The sequence below is a fragment of the Pelophylax lessonae genome (genome assembly GCF_965119305.1).
Source record: "Pelophylax lessonae genome assembly, chromosome: 2".
NCBI lineage: Eukaryota > Metazoa > Chordata > Amphibia > Anura > Ranidae > Pelophylax > Pelophylax lessonae.
The window spans coordinates 49,114,433-49,137,930 of record NC_138769.1 but is presented as its reverse complement, the minus strand read 5'-3'; the positions used below and the strand labels follow the sequence as shown (position 1 = coordinate 49,137,930).

Below are 23,498 nucleotides of genomic sequence, written 5' to 3'. Positions count from 1 at the left end.
AGGTATAGCTATGTAAAACATTAAAAAGAAGTGCCTATACTGGTTAAAATCCAGTAATACTGTTTCGCCCTGCTCTGCACATGCTCAGTTGCCTCAATTTTTAAGGCACTGTGCTGAATTTGTAGAGGCTAATCTGCTGACAGCTTTAAAGTGTACTGCTGTTCAGGGGTTCTGGGCTTTAGCAAAATGGCAGCCTCCAGCAAGACCAAACAGTAACAATGCTGGAGGCAATTTATAGCACACACTAATTTTGGTGGCATAATTATTAATGTGGAATGTATGTTCCTTGCTAAAGAACATTATTTTTTATCAAGTTGTTATGGTAAAATTCCACTTTAATAGGAGTATAGGCCTAAATATATGGGGATGGATATTCTTGATATCATTTAAGTAGCTTTTAGTTATTTTCCACCCAGGGGGATAAGCAGGCATTTGTAATGCAAGTTGGCATGTTAAATGCCTTAAAAAAAGGTAATTTACTACATTTTTGATTGTAAATGTAGCTAGAAAGCTGGATTTCTCTTGCACTCTGCTAGATGGTGCTGGTGGATGAGGTGAGAGGGATTGAGTAGGGCTTTAGGCCTTATTCATATGGGTGTAGTTAAGCATAAACCTGTGCAATATCTGTGTTTACCTGCACGGGATGCACGGGGGTTTCTGACATTGGGGGCAGTCTCATTTATGTTTATTGGGAGCAGCGGCTGCATGGATACAGCCGCTGCTCCTTAATTGACATTGGTGCGGCAGATGTCAACTTGGAAGTAGCGGCTGTGCCCATGCAACCGCTACTCCCAATAAATTGAATAGGACTGCCTGCATGCAGATGCACAGAGCACCTGTGCGGGCAAACATGGCCCTAAGACAGGTGTACGCTTAAGTACGCCTGTGTGAATGAGACCTTACACCTTTTCTCTCAGCTCTTGAAGATACAGCAATGTGCTGTCAATCTAAGCAGAGTAGATATGGCGTAGAGGCACTGGATATGCATTCTTAACCAATATAAAGGAGGTTCGTAATTGAGCCAAATGGCCTAGGTTAGGCAGTTGTCTGTAAAATGGGACACCCCCCCCCCCCCCCCCCAAGCAAGGGGGTCACCCAATTTATAAAGCATGGGTAGCTGAGCCAGAAGAAGTGGCAAACAAACCTTTTGAAAGTCCAAAGATGTTTAATTGGTTCCATCAGACAAACCGGATAATTAAAAGCAATCTACTGCATTTCGGGGCTAAATGCTCCCCCTTCATCAGGGTTTTAGCAATTCTCAAAAGTGTTTTTATGGAATCAGAATATGCAGGGGGCATGTGACCTGCTCCCACATGACAGTGCTTTCATCTAGTTCCCAATTGCTAGGCTCAAGTTATTGGTTAAGATCAAGCACCGAGATCTTGAGGAATGTAAAATTCAGCTTTACTTGCATAGGAGAACAGCAAATGTAGGAGAACAGCATTACAGAAAAGAGCAGATAGAAAAAAAAAAACCCTTCCTTCACCACTCACTCTAGTCTTCCATTGCCAATATTTTGTTGGTGGCTGCAATGATGGTGGGCGTGGTGTATGGTCACTGGAGAGGTGGGTATGAAGCAGTTGAGAGGCCTTTTTGAGGACCCTATCACTTTTCCATCAATGGGCATAGAAAAAGTATCTCTTTCAAAAGCACCAACTTCCATTAAAACTGCAATTCAGATGTGTGGTCAGGCCTGTGCATAGTTAGCTCCCTATGTCTTTATGAGTGTCCCAACAGCTCGAAACTTGGAGCACTTGTATACAAATATATAAAATATATCAAAAATCAACCTGCATTTAGGTTACTACAATTTAACTAAAACAAGCAGCCAGCATAAACTGTTGGTAACAATCAGCAAAAATAGGAAAATAACGTAGCGCTTTCAAATATACAAGTATACTTGTTACTCCAAAGGCTAGAGCAGCATACATATGTATTGTACCTTCATGAAATTATAGTGTTTGATGTGCAAAATTGTAACAAGGTACCAACATCCCGATTGAATATCAATTCTGGGTAGGAGAAAGAACCTACCAAAAGAATAGGTGGAGGCTCAAGGTGTCTAAACCGCCATCCAAGGAAATGAACGAAAAACAAGAAAAAGTAAAAAAGGAAAAAGGAAGAAAGAAGAAAAACAAGTAAAGCAAAAGACAAGAGAACAGTAAAGGAGAGAAAAAAAGGGGGGAAAAAGGAAAGGAAGAAAGACGGAAAAAAGAGGGGAAAAAAGGTGTGAGAAGAAAAGTGTGAAGGAGAGGGCTAGTGGGATTTTAAGGGTACCGTAAGCAAAAAAGTAACAACAGTAATAAAATCAAGTTATTTTATTTTAACATATTAAAACCAAGTATAAGAAGACACATACAGTACATAGCGAAATGCATGAAGTCCATTACAAAGGTACATAAAATAGGCAATGTTTTTCTTTTTCTTGTTTTTCGTTCATTTCCTTGGATGGCGGTTTAGACACCTTGAGCCCCCACCTATTCTTTTGGTAGGTTCTTTCTCCTACCCAGAATTGGTATTGTAACTTCAGTACCCAGGTGTTGAATCCGCCATGACAATCATAGGAAAGTGCTATGGCTAGGCATGGGGCTTTTCAAGTGATTAACTAATTTGAATAAGTGTATTACGTAGGCTTTTAACCAGATAGTATCCAGTGCCTGTAGCAGGTGTCATAGCCTTCACTTCAAGGCTATGACATCTGCTACATGAACTGGCTACTATCTGGAGTTATGGGTCTAGAGGGGACAGGAATGGATTATTATCTTGGGTTGTCTGTCAGGTACCTGGCCAGTCCAGGTGGAGAATTGAGTGTTGTTAGACCACTTATAGCTTGGTGGTGGTGGTCTATTCCTAAAGGAAAGAGGCCCAGTGAGCTGTGGTGTTGGTGGAGGTTCTTTTTCATCACCTAAAGAAGCACTCTTGTTCAACACCAGGGGGGGCTCTCCTTGAATTTCTATGGTCTACTTTGAAGGGCTCCATCACAGTGATGGACCCGTAGTGTAGTTTGGGAAGAAGTAGCGGCTGGGGCCGAGCTTTGATCATTTCAGTATCCCAGATATCCTTGGAGGACTTATGAAGCTATAGAAAGCTATGTGTTGGCTAGGTGCTTGATTTGCAATCATATTGCCAGTTTAGTACTTCATCTACCGATTTGCAGTCATTTTGGAATTCGTTGTATGGCTATATACTGTACAGTCAGTCTGCTGCTTCAAGTGGGTCCTAATATCTCCCAAGGTGAATAGTGCTATGCCTATGGACTTGTTATCCAGTATCTACGTTAATTTACTTTGTAAACTGCAATAACATTCTCCAGTTCAGTGAACCTTTCCTCCAAGGTTATGTTGATTCACAATGATACAGACCTACAAGCATAGGATTATCCAACAGCCTCTAGGAATACCCACAGTGCAGGATGTGCATCATTCCTGAGCTACAGAACCACAGGCGAGCGTTGCTTGAGTTACTGAACATTAGATTGCATTGTGCTAAGTGTGAAGGATTAATTTGGTGGCTGCACTGTATACCCATACAGGTGTCACTCTATATCTTAGCATGGGCTCAGTTGGCAGGAGGGAAGGCTAAAGCTGCATTTATTGAGCTCGGCTTCTGCATATATTATTTACAATCTGGTAAAATGAACCTACTGTGCCACTTACGCAGGGTCTCTTTCATCTCTTTCTGTGTCTCTGCCGGCTAATGGCTGCATTGTGCTTGATCACTCTTTTAAGTTGAATTACTTCCAGGACTTGTAACCTTGACTTTTCTTCGAAAACCGATCATACACCGCCTTCCTAGAGGCCAGGGTAAGTTAGTAAGTTATCGACAGTACTTCAAGGGAGAAATTACAGACGGGGATTGATAGCTTTAAAATAGATCAAGAGGCTGTGTTACTTAAAGCAGAACTCCAGCCAAAGATCACAAGATAAAAATGAAAAGGCAATTAAAAGATTAATAACAAAACCAACTTTTGCCATAACATGCAGTGATTTCCCCTGCAGTATGTTTTTCCTACCACTAGATGTCCTCAGTGTTATGGCCAGCTTCATTCAGCCCTCTTTCTCTGAGTCCAGGTCTTCTTGTACCCAAACCAGCCTTTGCCTTTGTGTTATCTCACTAGCCTAAAACTGTTACTTGATGAAATACTCTGCAATTGTACTGGTATGTACTTTTTGGATGTTTTTCCAATAAAAGAAAGTTCACCTTGTGCTTCAAATGGTGAAGAGAGTTAAAGCGGAGTTCCGGCCTCAAATAACTTTTTTGACTAAAAATACCCCTATAATACTAATCCATCGCCCTTTACAGAACCGCTATTCTCATACTTACAAGGTGTATAGTATTGGATTTTAGTCAAAATCGTACTTTTAAAAAACGCTGTCTGGGCGCGGCCATCTTGGATGTGGGCATCTGAAGCCGCAGTGTAATCTGCTGTGTCCCTCTTCCTGAATCCAGGGAGTGTTCTGGGAGTTCTTCCTGATTCCAGCCTCCTGGGAGTAATGGCAATCAGCTCCCAGGATGCAATGCAAAGGCGGAAGTGATGTCGGTGGCCGTGGCCACAGAGGGGGAGAAGGAGGAAGGGCAATCAAAAATGCCCTGAAAATAAGGTAAGGGACCCAATTGTTGATCAGCATAGCGAGCACTCCAGGAGTCACTAAAGTTGCAAAATAGGCCGGAACTCCACTTTAAAAACAAATCAATAACCAAGAAACGATCCACCACAATCCACTCCAGTGAAAATGATCTCCAGCCAAAAAATCTACATGTGTTTGCACCCTGTGCTCTAGTGCTCCACCACTCCCCACCTCACCAGACTCACCAAAGCATCATGCCCCTCATATTTTAGACCGGCATGTAGTGCTTTATATATACAGTTGCAGATCTCCCAGTGCCCCTGGATCCCTGTACTCTGAGCCTCCTTCCAATGCCAGGCTTACCCACATGGCATGAAGAAAAAAGACAAGGTTCCAATAGTGTAATTCAATAAAATCACTTGCACTTTTTTAAAATATCAAAACTACTCACAAATGAAACCAATAATCGTGCCTTCCAACGTTGCCCACTCAAAAGGACCACTACACTTCCAGAGTCACTAATACCAGGAACTTCTGCCCAAAATATGGGTGTCTCCCCACTGTCCGATACATCACTTCCGGTACAGGCTGTGACATCTCATCCAGTTGCAGTACAGCCATGCTCCAACGTGTTTGAGCCTTCCAACTTCGACTAGGATCCCCTAGAACTGTGGTTCTCAACTCATGTCCTCAGGACCCACTGACGGGCCAGATTTTTAATATTATCTTGGGAAGATGCTGACTAGAATACTGCAATAACTGAGCAGCAAATTTATATCACCTGTGATGTATTTCAGTTATCTTGCAAACCTGGCCTGCTAGTGGGTCCCGAGGATAGGAGTTGAAAAGAACTGCTCTAGAGTCTAGGGCATCCTGGATTAAGTTGGAAGGATGAAACGCCCTGTGGCATGGCTGTATGGCAACCGGATGTTACGTCAGGACTGTGACCCCAACTTTGTCTAGGATCTCGTAGATGAAGTCGGTCAGGTACGAGTGTGTTAGGTACTCACACTTCTTGCCTTTAAACAGTACATTTAATGATGTATTAATGATTACAGCTCTGTTTTTTTTCCTTGCACCTGATTGGGTATTCTTTACAAAGTGACGCTTTACCACATTTTCATTTATTAAGGAAAATGAGTGCAACTTCACTTGCAGAGAGCAAAGTCTATTAAAAAAATAGGTAAATGTGTCATTCTGACCTCTCCCGCAACACAGTGCTTGCTAAATATAAAAGTGCTCCCAATTATACAAGTGCAACTAACTCCCCACGTGTGGAGACTTAGATTGGAGTAAACAAACAAATGCTGATAAAGGTTCAGTGCTATATTACAAAAGTAAAAGCTTATTTCAAGAAAACAATTTTTGTCAAGAAAAAAATTAATAAATATATAACTTTTGTTATCGATATATTGTATCAATGCACTTTAGCAAGCCCCCTAGTGGTGCAACAATAAAAAAAATAAAGTGCATTGATACAATATATCGATAACAAAAGTTTTCTTGCGAAGTGGTGGATGATCTGTGCAGTCAGTAAATCAGTAAATAAACCAAAAGTCCAAATCTAAATAAACATTTGCAGCATAGATGAGAGGAGTAGTATTAGATCCAGAAAGAATGATGATCGCTGTATCGTGCAAAATCTGGAAACCAGGGCCAACACGAGTGCTCAGGGGTATGAAAAACTCACCAGACAGTGTGGATCCTCTGTTGCCTTATGGCAAAGATATCACAAAGGCTCAGGTGGTTTCCGCGACCAATTTCGGCATGCTCCTGGGTACGTTCTCACTCTCCTCCTTCTTCTCGTGCCCCAGGCAAGCCAGGATAGGTTTAGATGTGGATGTAAATGGAAAAAGGGATCCACAAAGTGAATTCCGTAAAAGGAAGCTCTTTATTTTATTTAAAAAAGATTTTACAAAAACGTGGGTTCTGGTACAATCAATATTAAATATCTCCTTAGCATCAGAATGTGGCACTAAGGTCAGATTGCAATGCGGACCCACAGACTGTTGTAAAACAGTATATCTGGGGACAAAGGCAGGGAACAGCACGCGAGTTGCAAGCGTGCGTTCCACCTGCTACTTCTGCCTCACGACCACGTGACTAACATGCGTTCCAAATTGACGCGTTTCGTCACAGGGTGTGACGTCTTCAGAAAATGGAATGAGTGCACAGTCTATTCGCCCTTAGTAAATCCCCCCCATTGTGAGCCATAATGTTGCAATTTTCTGTAGAGGAGGGGGAGAGGCCCTCTGTGGAGTGGCCGTTGTCCGCAGAGATCGTCTGGGAGACAGCTGAAGGAGGCAGAGCTATGCCAGGAAGCTGTTGGAATGGAGGGGATGGTTGCTGTCGCACTGGAATGCAAGATCTTCTTAGTGTGACTAGGCGGCTTCCGGGGTCACTTCATTTGGCTCAGCAGGATTGGGTTTCACTCGGTTACCCTCGGCTATCTTCGACGATGACATCACTAGATTAGTGGGGGCATGGTTATGCATTTCAGGGCAAGGAACGCCCATTTGTCAAGCCAAGGCAGTGCTAGATGCCTGGCTGTCATGCTAATGCTTTGGGATTAGTACTTCATTCCTGATCTGAAGCAAGTGTGTGAGTAGGTTGGAGGCAGAGGGATGACAAAGAAAGTCGCACATCCAAACCAGCAAAAAATGGGTTTTCTACTGCCTGGCTATATAGTGTGGCACATATGCATGGCCCACAAGACTTGCTAAACAGAATTACAAATCATTAGGCAGAAAAAAAAAACAGTTCCCATTTTATGTAGTTCAATTGAGTATGTAGCCATTGGGCTGGAGTTCCACTTAAAGCCTGTAGGGCTAAATGCAGAATTTCTTTCTGAGCTTTTGATAAGGTTGAAACATGGAATATTCTCTAAAATTCAATTAAATGTAACAATAGAGCATTATCTCTGCAAACAATCCATTTATTGTCTGGCAGGGAGTAATGTAATATTCCTTAGTGGTGTAGCTTGCCTCGTGCCTGCTCATGCCAAGTCTGACATTGGCACCAGCATCCGTCTTCCAGGTGTGTGCGGCCCTGCAGTGCTCAGGGTTGGGGTTTTATGGTTGGTCTGCTGCCAAGCAAATTGCAGATATTAACTTTTAGACGTAGGTTTTACATTTAAACCCAATCACTAAAATCTCATATAAGCTTTAACAATGTAAGAGTAATTCCAAAAGGTGTTTTCAGCCTTTTTAAATCTGAAACCTTGGTTAGAATAATTCCTAATGATCCCATGAAGGTATTTGTTTAGGCACTTCATGTTATGGGGCGACAACTGTCCTTTTTTTTTTTTTACAGCATTGTCACCCTGTCACAGAAGAAAAACAAAATGATAGTTTATTAAAGATAATGGTTTAGCAAAAAAAAGCATTGTCCAGTAAGATATTCAATCCACTTTAAGGCAGACACCCTAAGACAGGAAGTGTTACTTCCTGGATCGCCAGGTGAAATAAAGGGGAAATTAACCTAAAACAAAAAAAAAAAACAAAACAAATGTATCTATCACATCTTAAGATTGGTAAACTGCGATTTTATATTACATTTTTGGTGCGGTTTTCTTCAAGTTTAAATAACCGAAAAAATGCCTTAATTTTGCCTTCCCAATTGATTCCAATACATTTTGCAAAAATGTCCAAATTTTTTAAGAATCTCTTAATTTTTGCCAAAAATTTGAGAAAAAAAAAACTCCCTATTCTAAACTCTATAACTCTTTCATCTATAGCAGCAATTTGTATTGAGACCAAGGCTAGAAAGTCCCATAACTTTGGTACGTGAAGTTGGATGTATTTAGATGATGAGGTCAGCGATAAATGACGTCATAGCCACTTCTCCCCAGACTAATTTGTGATTATACATTTTTTTGAACTGACACTGCTGCTTTGTTAAGAAATAATATAGAATATGAGGTAAATGGGACAAATCCCACATAAAGTATTCATGGTATATATATATGCAGCACAGTAGGCCTGCGGCAAGTTAGTGAGAAGCTAAATATGGCTTCTGTATTTATGTATTCGGTTATTCTTGGAAATTCTGCATTCTGGTACAATCTCCTCAGTTTTCAGTATGACCTTAATTTACACAGGGGCTCTTGTGTGTTCAGTAATGGTTGCCAAATGAGCAAATAACAGGAGTGCTTGCTATTAGTCATGCCTTACGCCATGTCCGCTCCTGAGCCTTTGGCGGAAATAATAATTGTCCTTATGCTTTCCTGTTGTTGGCTGGAACATGGCCAGTAGAGTTTCTTAAAAAAGAGAGAAATGGAACTGTCCGCTGCCCTCTAGGACACTCCCCAACCTTTCCTTGTAGTGTCATTTACTGTGTGGTCCTGCCAGATGGGGCGCTGTTTGTAAAATCAATAGTCCATCAAGTGAGGTTATGTGTGGGCCTTTCCTGCCAAGCAGTGTGCAGACTTAGTGTTACTAAACCCAGAACCTGCATTCACTATATCTGGTCTCCCACAGTACACAGAACATGGAAATGCAATAATTGTAGCAAATATAAACAAATAATGACCTTTTCTCATCAGCAATATTTAACAGTCTTGTGACTTGTATAATTTCCTAGTAAAGCTTGTAGGAGGAGTTTTCATTCTCCCCTGACCCTCTGTCTGGACAGTGTTGATTGGCCCTGTGCTGATCACATGCACCCTCCCAAGAAATAAAAAAAAAAAACTCTATAGCAAAAAACACCAAACTGAGCATGTGCAGCCCGTCCCCTGGCTCTTTAAATATAAGGTTATTTTTTGAAGGCAATAAAAGAAGGGGAGGATCAGAGGGACAGGATCAAACAGCCTTTATACACATTGCAAAAGATTAACCCCTTAGGTTCCACAATGAGTATAACAAGCATGCTTTACTGCATATACAGACTGATTTTACTGTTGTGGGTTTAGTAACACTATAGCAAAGGATTATATAATTTCTTTCTAATTTACATGTCTTTATTTATAATTTTCTACTAATTACTGCAGTTCAAGCTGTCCAATAAAAATGACAATTACAGGGGTTGGGACAACCCATATAACACTGCCAGGTGTGCTTATAATGGTCAGCTTCATATAGTTTGAACCCTGCAATGTTTTAAATGATTTCTGCAAATGTTCAATAGTGTTAGCTGGAGTTGGACTTCAACTGCAAGCCCATCTAAGACTACCCTGTCCAATGCTGTGTGATTTCACAGCAGAGCAGACAGTGTTGTCACTAGGGTTGCCACCTCATCCCTTTAAACCAGAACACATATTAATCACACAGGTTCTGAGGCTGATATAATGCACATAAGGCACTAAGTGAGTTTAATTACCACCTTAAACAGCCGCAGAACATGTGTAATGTGTGTCATGGTTTAAAAGGGTGAGGTGGCAACCCTAGTTGTCACCCTGTAAAAGAAAGAAGGAAAATAACAAGTCTACTGGTAAGATTGACCGGTAATAACTAATAGATAAAATGGTAATAATATTACAGAGGGCACTTAAACATGTACAGGGCGAATGTTAACATAGACATTTACTGAATCCATTTGGCAGTACAATTATACATAATATCTACACATCAAGCCTCACACAGGGACAGTTGTGGAGGAAATTGGAAATAAAAGTTGGGTTCAAGAGGGACTGTCTTTATCATAGTAAAGCTTTTGGTGTTTAATGATTTAAGCCAGGGAGTGTCCAAACTGTGGCCCAAGACGTCTATAAATGCGACCCAACACAAAATCATAATTGTACTTAAAAATGTTGATTTATTTGGAGGGAGTGGGGGGGGGGGGGGGGGCTTGTAAAAATGCTTAGCAAATACACATAGCGAACTTAGCGAACATATGCAGCCGAAGAAATATTTGACAGTGTCTCTCTACTGGATTTTTTTGAAGTTTTATCTTCCCAAAGAAAAATATCAAACTCTTCACAATCACGCATTATTCATGTCATCAGTTTTCAGCAGCACCTATATTTGTGAGCAACTATTTTCAAGGATGAAGCCCATGAAGGGCAAAATATGAGCCAAAATATCTAATGAGCACCTTGAGAATTAGTTGAGAAATGCTACTCCATCCATCCAACCAGATATTCATGTGTCATGCATCGATAGTTGGCCGTGAATTTTCGGCCAACGTCCGATCGGCCGTTTTTCGGCTTGTTAGTATGATGCTTTCGACAACCGACTCCGACTTTTCGGCCGAACAAAATCTGGTGTGCAGGCTATAAAATTTTTGTTGCCCGTCAACAGAATGCCCGATTTTCCGTCAGTCAGTACAGATTTCGGCAGACAAAAATCAGATGAGCAAGACTGGGCATGCTCAGAGAAGAAAAAACACACGGAAAGTTAACCAGAACATGACATCACTTCTGAAGTTGGTCGAGAAAATTTGTGTGCAGTCTAGAGCACATTTCAACCAACACAACAACACTGGACAAAAGACGGCTGATCGGTCGGCCGATAATCGTTGCGTGTGTACGAGGCTTTAGTTTATCAAAAACAATGTCCTATATCTCACTAGTTTTATGTTGCCCACTTTTCACTTTCAGTGATCGGTAACTTGTGATCTGCACAACTTTCTCTGCTCATCAGCTATTCTAATTATTAGTGTATTTTATGTGTGGCCCAAGACAATTCGTCTTTTTCCAATGTAGCCCAAGAAGGTCGAAAGGTTGGACAACCCTGATTCAAGCTCAAGCCCAGTCATTTTTTAAAGCCTATAGGCTTGACAACTTTTCCCCCACCTTATACCCATTCAGCATGTTCTTTATAAAAAAAAAACCTTTAGATGCTTTTTTTAAAATTCTCACCTAAGTCCACTATCTATGTATGTACCTCGCTAGTGCCACTTCCAGGAGTCACAGCCACTGGACCCAGCACTGCAGTAGACCATTTTCCTCTTCCTGACCTCATCATACTTCTGCTGTCCTCTGAAGATCCCAATGCAGGACAGTCATTAGGCAGTGCCTACGTCACCCAGGCAGGGATGTGAACACCCACATAAGGACCCCTCCCTCTTGTGTTGAAAAGAAGAGAGAAACTTGGTAGCCATGTGAACACAGATTTAGTTAAGGATTTTGGACAACTAGCATAAAAACTTACAAAGTCTGCGTGAAAGCAATGAAGTGTAAAGTGTATCCCACGCTGGTGAGTTGACCTCCACCAAAAATAATTAATATGGGGCTTACCAGAACTGCATGATTGTCAGATTATGGAACGTTCTATATGTATGGTGTATGTTATTATACAGATCCACTGCAAGAGCACTCCTCAGGAAACACTCACAAGTTGCAGACTGGACACGGGTTCACTTTAAGGCACTCAGCTGTATATAAACCTGGTCCAAAAAGCCCTCCCAAAATGCCTCACATATGGCACTGCTTGCAATCTAGTCTTGCTCCAAGTCTCCCACCCATCCACGCTCAGAGAAAAAAGATGACACTCATGCTCCACATAGTTTAAAGCTTTATACAAACTACTAGCTCCAGCTACTAACATCGGATCTCCCCTGCCTTCCCGCAGAACGTCAGTGCTCTCAGCCATTGAGCGCTGATTAGGATCCAGTCTGCAAACCTTTTTTGGTCATTGTCGACTTCTGTCTGACCGGCTGCAGTACACACGGGACGAATGTCGACTGGTTTCTTCTGAACTGGCCAGTGCCGCCCGACATTCGACCCGTGTGTGCTAGCCTTAAATCTGCCAGGAATTTTATTAAAAAACTAAAATTTCACTCACATGAGATAAAACAGCAGTGTATACACAAGTCGACCAAATTCCAGACTTCCAGTGTTTGATGGCATCAGTGTAGCTCCACCCTGACAAATTACGTCAAAAATTAAGTTCTTAAAGGACGAAGTTTGTTTACTGATTAGTATGTATGCTATGGTAAATATCACCTAGCGTACTTGTAGCTAATATTCACATAATATTTGTTTCACCATTAGTGTGGTTTCTTAAATTTTTGATAGCATAAAAACATACCCAGGAATTTATTTTGGGTTAGTGCCTTGAGTACCAGGAGTTAAGCTTTGGTCAAGGGCTAGAACGTCTATCAGATATTTATTGCTGTTTGTGTCTCCATTGCAATGTTCTATTTTAGCATGCTGGGTGTTTTTCAGACAGTGAATAGGTGATGTGCTAGGTGCATCTATAAAATTTTATATTTCAGCACCTAATAGAAGTAAGTCGGCTTGAAAGATGAAGTAAGATGAAAAAGAAAGGGGTTGTATAAAGTAATTACCATATATCTGAAGCCATTCATTTTATTCTTAGTGTTGGATAGAGTATTGAATGAGTGTCCCATTGGGGATATTTTCCTTTACATCCTGTCTTGGGACAAAACATAAAACTAGAGAAGACTTCTCCAAAAAAGTGACCTAGCATCCCCATTGAAGGATTTTCCCTCTACCAGTACCAGATTCCCACATAGGCACTGGCCTATGAGCGCCATGCTGTTTAAGGGACCCCACGACAACAGATCAAAATAATATTGATTTGATCTCGAAAGAAAAACTACAATGAAGCTTTCGTAAATTGTTTACAAAAAATAGAAAAAATGAATCAACTCAAAGAAATAAAAACTTTAGATAAAATACTCCAAGGAGAAAATCCTGTATTAATGTAATGTACCTAATAATTACTTGTCGGCCGCTTTACTGCTACAGTGCTGGACGGCTACTCAGAATCATGTGCTCTTCTGGGTAGGGGTGCGCACGCGCCATTGGCACTGTGATTAGTCACAGTACTAGCCAATCAGCCAGTGCCAGCCAGTGGAGGACCGCTAGCACCCGCTGATCCGTGAGGAGGAAGACAGAGCTCTGTTTAAACCAGACAGAGCTCTGTCCTGTCAGCAGAGATGTGTTGGTTTCTGTTTCCCTGCAAAGCAGGGAATAAAAACCAGCACATCTCTTAGTGAAAGTATCACACAGTACACACATAAACACTGGTTAAGCACACATTTAACCCTTTGATCACCCTAGATAACCCCTTCCCTGCCAGTGTCATTAGTACAGTGACAGTGTACTATATATTTTTAGCACTGATCACAGTATTCGTGTCACTGGTTCCCACAAAGTATCAAAAGTGTCAGTTAGTGTCAGATTGACCGCCACAATATCGCAGTCTCACTAGAGGTCATTGATCGCCGCCATTAATAGTATAAAAAAAATACATAAATAAAAATTCCAGTATATATAACATCGTTTGTAGATGCTATAACTTTTGCGCAAGTCAATCAATATACACTTATTGGGATTTATAAAGAATTTCAATTTTTTTACATGTTTTTATTGGATATGTTTTATAGCAGAGAGTCTTTTTTTTTTTTTTCAAAATTGTCTGTCTTTTTTTGTTTATAGCACAATAAATAAAAAACCCAGTGGTGATCAAATATCACCAAAAGAAAGCTCCATTTGTGGTAAAAAAAAATGATATAAATTTAATTTATGTATAGTGTTACACAACCATGCAAAGGCCAGTTTAAGTTACACAGTGCCTTATCACAAAAAAATGGCCTGGTAATAAAGGGCGGTTAATGACTACTACTTCCTAAACCATAGACATCAGATTCACATTACAGTTTCTCCTTAACCACTTGCCGACCAGTCACGTTGACCGTACTGCGGCAAAGTGGCTCGTTCCCATCCAGCGACGTAGACCTACGTCGCTGGACTCCTCCCCTTGTGGGCGGCGCGCGCGCGCCGCTGGAGGCTCGCTGGAGGCTCGCTCCCGCTGTATTCAGTCACAGCGGGAGTTGGGCCAGGGGAGGAGCACCGCTGCTCTTCCCCGATCGTCGGGAATCGAGTCTGGAGATCCGTCCGCTTGTGTAAACAAAGCGGGCGGATCTCCTAAGTGACAGACAGGGTCAGATTGCAGGGTTCAGCATAGCTGAACCTGCGATCTGTCCCTGTGTCACTCAGTCACCTCCCCCCACACATGTCAGTAAGCACTAGGCATACATTAACCCCTCCCATAGGTATCAGAAAACAAATTGGCCAAAAATGTAAAAAAATTTTGATTTTTACATTTTTTTGGGGGGAATTTCATATAAAAAATGTGAAAAATGTTGTTATTTTTTCAAAATTTACGCTATTTTTTTGTTTATAGCGCAAAAAGTAAAAATCGCACAGGTGATCAAATACCACCAAAAGAAAGCTCTGTTTGTGGGAAAAAAAAGGACGTAAATTTTTATTTGGGTACAGCGTCGCACGACCGCGCAATTGTCAGTTAAATTCGCACAGTGCCGAATCGCAAAAAGTGGCCTGGACGTAAGACAGCAAAATCCTCCGGTGGTAAAGTGGTTAAAGCTCATCTTCTTTTAGCTGTCTGCAACCACCTACTGGACACACCTCCCCAGGGATTGGCTGAGACCCCATGAATATTCAGGCTAGTTTCCAAAAATGGTGTAACCGGTGTACATGTAATGTACAGTAGTGATAGTCATCTCCGTCTAGCAGCCGACGTGCACACTACTTAGTTCAATGTTATCTCACTAGAGCGCACACGAGAAACCTCCAGAAACCTGCCAGGGGGGCACCAAAGTTTCCACTGCCTCCACAGAGTTTAATCCTTCACTGCTCTCTGCCTCTGTTTCAGTGACAGTTCAAACTTTTTTATGGTTTCCCACCTTTCATTCTGGGGACAGGGGTCACCAGGACAGATAATGAAAGTGAAGCTCCCCAGCTGGGAAATCAGCAATCAAATCTTGACAGAGGATCTACGGTCCCCGCACTCTATCCATAACAAAAACAAAATGCCTTTAGCTACACTTTAAATGAGAAAATGAAAACATATAAAAAAAAATGCAAAAAAAATAAAAAAAACATAAAAAGAAACTGAACAGTTGTGTTCATTGACTAAAAGTTTAATTATTGTGTGTTCACGGATTTGTATTTGTTTTTTTTCAGATGCGAAAAGTTTGGCCGAGATGCTCATGAGGTAAGAAGATTTTATATTATATTTTTACCTTCTCTTTTTTACACCCGGGATTATGTTATTTTTGCCAGTGTTTCTTTCAAGAAGACACGCTGAAACCCATGCAGACTCCCCTGCGGTCCAACTTTGAAATTTAAATGAATTGTTAAAATGACACTGCTTCCCTCCAGTGAGTACAGCCAGCCTAGATAGAACATCTTGTATTTTAGACCCCTATGGATATTTTTAGGGATGCGCCGAGTGAATTAAGTAAAATTACCAATGCGGAAAGTTATGCTAATTGAACTGCTTAGGCAAAATTTGTGTAAAAAAAAAAAAAAAAAATATATATATATATATATTTTTTTTTTAAGAAACATAGAAAAGTGATGGCAGAAAAAGACTGGGCAGTCCATCGAGTCTGCCCATTTTTTATTTATTTATTTATTTTTTCATTAACTTTATTGTCTGACTATAGATCTATGTTTGTCTTAAGCATGTTTGAAGCCATATACTGTTGACTGTCTCACTACCTCTGCTGCTAGTTTATTCCAAGCATTAACTACCCTTTCAGTAAAATAATACTTTCTAAGATTAGTTTTGAACGTTCTTCCAGTTAGTTTGAGGTCATGTCCCCGTGTTCCTGATCTTGGTTTCATATTGAAAAAATTCCCTTCCTGAACCTTTTTCAACCCCTTGATGTATTTTAAGGTTTCAATCATGTCTCCCCTTTCCCTTCTTTCCTCCAGACTGTACATATTTAGTTCCTGAAGTCGCTCTGGATATGTTTTATCCCCCAAACCTTTCACCATTTTTGTTACCGGTCTCTGGACTCTTTCTATTTTATCAATGTCTTTAGTTTATTTTATTTATATGTACTGTTCTTTGTTGTTGTCTTACTTCTTTGTATTACATTACTTGGGTACTGTTGATTTAAATGATTAAGTGCCGGTTCACACCAACGCGGCACGACTTCGGGGGCGACCTGTGAAGTCACGTGCAGCGTGACTTCGGCACGACTTGCACGGACTTCACAGAATGAATGTCTATGCAAGTCGCTCCAGGTCGCCCCAAAGTAGTACAGGAACCTTTTTCTAAGTCGGAGCGACTTGTGTCGCTCCTATTAGAATGGCTCCTGTACCACACAATGGGACCGCGACGGACCGCGACTTGTCAGGCTGACAAGTCGCCTGACAAGTCGTATTAAGGCTCTTTCACACGGGCGGTCCGATCAGATCCGCCTGTCAGTTTTTTAGGCGGATCTGATCGGATCCTCCATGCAGCTCTATGGGGCAGCGGGTGTCAGCGGAGACACCTCCGCTGACACCCGCTGCCATCCGCATCCGATCCTGTGCTGAAATCTGGACGGATGGAAACCCTATTTTTCCATCCGTTCAGTAATCGGAGCGGAGCGGATCTGATGAGAGCGGACAAGCGGTCCGCTCTCATCCGATCCCCCATAGAGGGCAGCGGGTGCTGAGACACCTCCCTCTCCGCTCTGCAAGCGGAGACGGAGCTGTCATCCGCCCGGCTCAGCGGGAATCGCGGATCGATCCCCGCTGAGCAACACGGATCCGCCTGCGGAGGCGGACCGTGTGAAAGATCCCTTAGTGTGAATGGGCTCTTAGGCCCCTTTCACACAAGTGGATTGTTCATTTCTTCAGTTCAGTCATGTCAAAAAGGATGAAGTATTCATCGGTTTTTCATCAGTGGTCATCAGTTTTTCATCTGCTTTTCATTAGGTTTTTCATCAGTGGTCATCAGTTTTTTCATCCTTTTTTCATCCATTTTTCATCAGTGGTCATCAGTTTTTCATCTGCTTTTTATCAGTTTTTCATCCTTTTTTCATCTGTTTTTCATCAGTGCTCATCAGTTTTTCATCAGTTTTTTTTTTTTTACATCCTGTACCAATCCAAAAACGGATGAAAAACTGACCATTTGTCAGTTTACATCCGTTTTTGGTCCGAACCGTTTTTATTTTTTTTTAACGGAGGAAAAACAGAGCTTTGATCAGTTAAAAAAAAACGGATGCTGACTGATACGAATGTAAACTGATGTAAATGGAGGATCATCCATTTACATCTGTTCTTCCATAGAGGTGCATTGGTGTCCGTTTTTCATCCGTCGATGGATGAAAAACGGACAAAGGGACAGCATGTGTGAAAGGGGCCTTATGTTACTGTCTTTTTTCTTTGTGGGTTTTTTTTTTTTTTTTTTACTTTCTGTGAAAAAAATGTCAAATAATGCTATTATTTGGCACAAGAAAGTGACCAGGATAGTTGAAAGGAGCTTTCGTAACCCTCAATACCAAAAGTCCATTGCAGCCTTAAAACCAAGCAACAACCCCTTATTTTCACCTTCTTTATTGTTTCTCATGCATCTAACCACAATGGCAAAATGTTTTGCTAAAAGCGGTAGACTCCATGTACACGGGACGTTGTTAAAAGTCCCTTTGAATGCTGGAATTTTTAGGACGTTTGAAACGTGCGTTCGGTCGCGTTTGTACCCGCGTTTAGCGGGCGTTTAGCAGCGTTTGCGGGCGTTTGCGTTTAGAAGCGTTCCTAGAGGTCAAAAAAATGATTCCCCTTTAAAATGGAAAAACGCGAACGCTAAACGCGGGTCATCGCGTTCAGACGCGTTCGGACGCGTTTGTGCATTTGAAACGCCGTGAAACACACGTTCGAACGCAAACAATTGCGTTCTAAAAACAGTCCCTGAACGCAACTGCCTGCAAATGACTGTAAACGACCTGGTGTACATGGACAGATAAGATAAAATGTAGATGGGTTCAGGGGCTTCTGAAAAAAACGCCCAACTGCTCCTAAACGGCCATTTCCAGCGTCCCGTGTACATGGAGCCTTAGAGTTAGATCTTTGCCAAAATTTCAATGGTTGTTATGAATAACCTAATAAAAAAAAAAATACGTGGACAGTATGTATCTTTGAAAGCCTAAGACAAACCTTTAATTTTAGTTTTAGATGGATATTGATCAGTTTAATCATAAGTTTAGTTATTATATTCACCCACTCAAACATGATACTGATTGATGGGACATTGACAGGTGCTGCCAGACCGGTCAGCCATTTTTGACTCTCTGTTTTATTATGACCAATTTGGAGAAAAAGAACTCTGCAGATAATTTATTATTATTACCAAACATTAGAATGCAAAAGATTTGTGATCCAAACAATTAATTGTGGAACAATTGCCGATATCAATGCTGTTGCTAGAGATTACAAAGAATGGTATGGACACTAAAAAAAAATTAAATGAGTGAGAGAAGTAGGAAGAGAACAGGCAGGCCTATTTAAGATTACAGGAAGCCTACAACTGTTCCTATAACTAGAGATGAGCGAACTGTGTTACAAGAGTCAGATCTCAGAAAGGACTGGGTTGTCCCGCTTCAAACATCAGAATATCAGTAGTCAAGTAGCAGTAACCTACTGTCCTCCACAGCCACTAAGAGCATGCTCCAAATGACTGTAGGCACCCTTTCCTCCTTGGTCACCTGTGGGATTCATTGATGATCTTGATTTAACAACAAAAGGTCATACGGAGAAGTAGTCTCTTATCAAATATCAAAAAGAGAAAGGTTTGACTACTATAAATGTACCACATCCATAATATATACAGTAAGGTCCATAAATATTGGGACATTGACACAATTCTAATCTTTTTGGCTCTATACACCACCACAATGGATTTGAAATGAAACAACCAAGATGTGCTTTATCTGCAGACTTTCAGCTTTAATTTGAGGTTGTAACGCTCCTGCGTTTTGTAACAAGATGGATTTGCAGCTACAGAAATCTCCACTCAGCAGTCATGTAGAGATGTGTTGAAATACCAATTCCAACTCCCAAGACTCATCACTGTGGCCTGCCTGATTCAGCATACAAATATACACACTCAATAAGATGTTCCTGGAGTGATAGATGTATATAGCAGTATAGTGGTGATGTGCTGAAGGGACAGGTATGAACAGTGACAGTAGATGGCAAGCACTCGAGAGAAATGTTCAGGAGAGTATAGATGGTAACAGGTAGGATGCAGATAGGTTAGCAATCATGTATGGTAGTAGGTGGTAGGATAGCAGATGACATACAGGAGAGACTAACCCAGTGCAAGGATAGATGTTAGTAGGCTCAAGAGCTAGCAATCTAAATAACAGTGCAGATGATAGGTTTAGTATTGCATAGAGAGTGACAGTCTTTAGTGAGCAATAGGTATAGTGTAAGTAGGTTTTATGGAGGTTCCCCTACGGGGTACTTATCACTAGAGAGTAGGTTAGTAGCGGGGTCCGGTAATGAGGAGTGATCCGGTAGCGAGATACAGGGATCAGGAGCGAGGTTCCGGTCTGTTCAAGGCAAAGGAAAGCAACTGGAGGTTCCGACAGCGAGACACACTAGCAAGCATGTGGACAGCCAAGCAGGTTGAACGAACGATGTGAGTGAGACCGCCGGTGGTTGAAATAGCCGCTCTGCGGCGTTCAGCAGTGACCTCATCGCTCTTAAAGGTATATGCGTACCACCTAAAGGGAAAGGTGGGACGCATTGAAAAGAAAGTAGTAAATAAGGGTACTAGAGGTACCAGAATCTTACAGAGGTGTAGGAATTACATTAGTTTGTATATGTGCCTCCCACTTTTTAAGGGACCAAAAGTAATGGGACAATTGGCTGCTCAGCTGTTCAATGGCCAGGTGTGTGTTATTCCCTCATTATCCCATTTACAAGGAGCAGATAAAAGGTGCAGAGTTAATTTCAAGTGTGCTATTTGCATTTGGAATCTGTTGCTCTTAACTTTCAATATGAGATCCAAAGAGCTGTCACTATCAGTGAAGCAAGCCATCATTAGGCTGAAAAAACAAAACAAACCCATCAGAGAGATAGCAAAAACATTAGGTGTGGCCAAATCAACTGTTTGGAACATCCTTAAAAAGAAAGAACGCAGCAACACCAAATGACCCGGAAGACCACGGAAAACAACTGTGGTGGATGGCTGAAGAATTCTTTCCCTGGTGAAGAAAACACCCTTCACAACAGTTGGCCAGATTAAGAACACTCTCCAGGAGGTAGGTGTATGTGTGTCAGATGAAGAACACTCTCCAGGAGGTAGGTGTATGTGTGTCAAAGTCAACAATCAAGAGAAGACTTCACCAGAGTGAATACAGAGGGTTCACCACAAGATGTAAACCATTTGTGAGCCTCAAAAACAGGAAGGCCAGATTAGAGTTTGCCAAACAACATCTAAAAAAGCCTTCACAATTCTGGAACAACATCCTTTGGACAGATGAGACCAAGATCAACTTGTACCAGAGTGATGGGAAGAGAAGAGTATGCAGAAGGAAAGGAACTGCTCATGATACAAAGCATACCACCTCATCAGTGAAGCATGGTGGTGGTAGTGTCATGGTGTGGGCATGTATGGCTGCCAATGGAACTGGTTCTCTTGTATTTATTGATGATGTGACTGCTGACAAAAGCAGCAGAATTTATTCTGAAGTGTTTCGGGCAATATTATCTGCTCATTTTAAGCCAAATGCTGCAGAACTCATTGGACCGCGCTTCACAGTGCAGATGGATAATGACCCGAAGCATACTGCGAAAGCAACCAAAGAGTTTTTTAAGGGAGAGAACTGGAATGTTATGCAATGGCCAAGTCAAGTACCTGACCTGAATCCGATTGAGCATGCATTTCACTTGCTGAAGACAAAACTGACGGGAACATGCCCAAAGAACAAGCAGGAACTGAAGACAGTTGCAGTAGAGGCCTGGCAGAGCATCACCAGGGATGAAACCCAGCGTCTATGCATTCCAGACTTCAGGCTATAATTGACTGCAAAGGATTTGCAACCAAGTATTAAAAAAGTGAAAGTTTGATTTATGACTGTTAATATGTCCCATTACTTTTGGTCCCTTAAAAAGTGGGAGGCACATATACAACATTTTGTAATTCCTACACCGTTCACCTGATTTGGGTGTAAATATCCTCAAATTAAAGCTGAAAGTCTGCAGTTAAAGCACATCTTGTTTGTTTCAAATCCATTGTGGTGGTGTATAGAGCCAAAAAGATTAGAATTGTGTCGATGTCCCAATATTTATGGACCTGACTGTATCATTTCAAAAAGGAACCTTGCATGTTGGACTTTAATGGTACAAAAAGGACTAACACAGAAATGACATACAATACAATATAACTTTCTATTACAAATATTAAAATAATGTGTTAAAACCACATGGGAAATACATCCCTCACAAACATTAGGCCATATAGAACTCTGCTTTAATCTATTCAGGGGAACTGCACAGACTAAGAATTCCCCAGTTACAGTATATGCACCCAACAACCTGAGGAGCACCTATAAGTCAGCCTGTCACCATCTACCTATTAATTGTTGATATAATTATACAGTCTGACATACAAGGTTCCTTTTTGAAATGAGCAGTAATCTATATTCCTTGCAATGTAATAGGGCTAATAAGGTAGAAACATACTGTATTTCTTAGGTGCATCCTAGTAGAGGATGTCAAAGCTGTCCCTGTGATGACTGGTAATCTGATGGCTTGTGGAAAAATATTCAAGTAGCAGAAGAGGTTCAGAAAGCACAGAAACACAAAACGAATGACAAAGAAGCAGGAAGATCCTTGCACCGCAGGTCCTCAGGTACAGCATCCTCTCAAGCAAGAAGAATAATGAGCAGCACAGTAGTGACATCACAAAATCTCACTACAATTCTGGAAAGCTAGTTGTCAGAGGCATGTAGCTTAGATGGTCTCACACTGCAGATATACAGATATGAGGCTCAAGAAATCAGAATGCCTAGGCACAGAAAATGCACTGCTGTTTTTTTAGGGGAAATCCAAGTGCATTTTTTTGGGGTACTGCTTGGACACATTTAACATCTCTAGATATCGTCTATGAGAGCACAAACCTTCACTTCTTGAGTTTAGGTCCACTTTAACATGCATATTATGAAATATTGAGTATTTCTATTAAGTCATAGAAAAGGTTTAAAAGGCCGACACTGGTTCACCATCAACCAACAATCACTACCACATCCCTAGTGCAACACTATAATAGTAAAAAGGTGTTAAACGACTGTATCTTACAGTCATAAAACCACCGAAAGATGGGACTTTACAGGCAGTGATATATCTGGCATAACAGATAGTCAAAAATCAAAAACAGTTAAAATGTGTAAATTTTATTAATTAACAACAGATTAAACATAAATCATGGATGCAACAGAGAAGCATCAATAGTTAAAATAGTATACATGGTTTACACATATTTGGAATACTTGGAACCGAGAGATACAATGATGGGGTCACCAGGGTCCAACATGTTTCGCCAATGTAGTGGGCTTCATCAGGGACCAGAGATATTAGTGACCTCTCAAATGGCTCACTGATTCAAATATTAAAGATATTTAAGCCTAGACAACGACAAGGATCATAGCATACATGTGCAGCAAGGGTGGACCAACCCAGGTCATACAAGACAGGGGATATCGTGTCCTCAACAGCTGGTAGATACTGGACCGGGCAGGATAAGCAGCAGACCAAAATATCATGGGGGACAAATGTAGAAAGGAGGTCTCAACCTCAGAGAGGTGAGTGGATCTTAAAAAAGGTAATGTGTCCAACGTCCTGCAGCGTCAGGTAGTCGTGTCCAGGATCTACCAGCTGTTGAGGACACGATATCCCCTGTCTTATATGACCTGGGTTGGTCCACCCTTGCTGCACATGTATGCTATGATCCTTGTCGTTGTCTAGGCTTAAATATCTTTAATATTTGAATCAGTGAGCCATTTGAGAGGTCACTAATATCTCTGGTCCCTGATGAAGCCCACTACATTGGCGAAACATGTTGGACCCTGGTGACCCCATCATTGTATCTCTCGGTTCCAAGTATTCCAAATATGTGTAAACCATGTATACTATTTTAACTATTGATGCTTCTCTGTTGCATCCATGATTTATGTTTAATCTGTTGTTAATTAATAAAATTTACACATTTTAACTGTTTTTGA

General features: G+C 41.2%; 1 protein-coding gene across 1 annotated transcript in view; it reads left to right on the top strand.

The window, feature by feature from the left end:
- The window catches only part of DSCAM (DS cell adhesion molecule), a 779,527-nt gene that overhangs the window by 658,110 nt on the left and 97,919 nt on the right, over positions 1 to 23,498 (top strand). Inside the window, exon 28 of the mRNA XM_082245233.1 lies at positions 15,460 to 15,490. Within this exon, the coding sequence (XP_082101359.1) occupies positions 15,460 to 15,490 (31 nt within the window). The remainder of the gene's footprint in view (positions 1 to 15,459; positions 15,491 to 23,498) is intronic.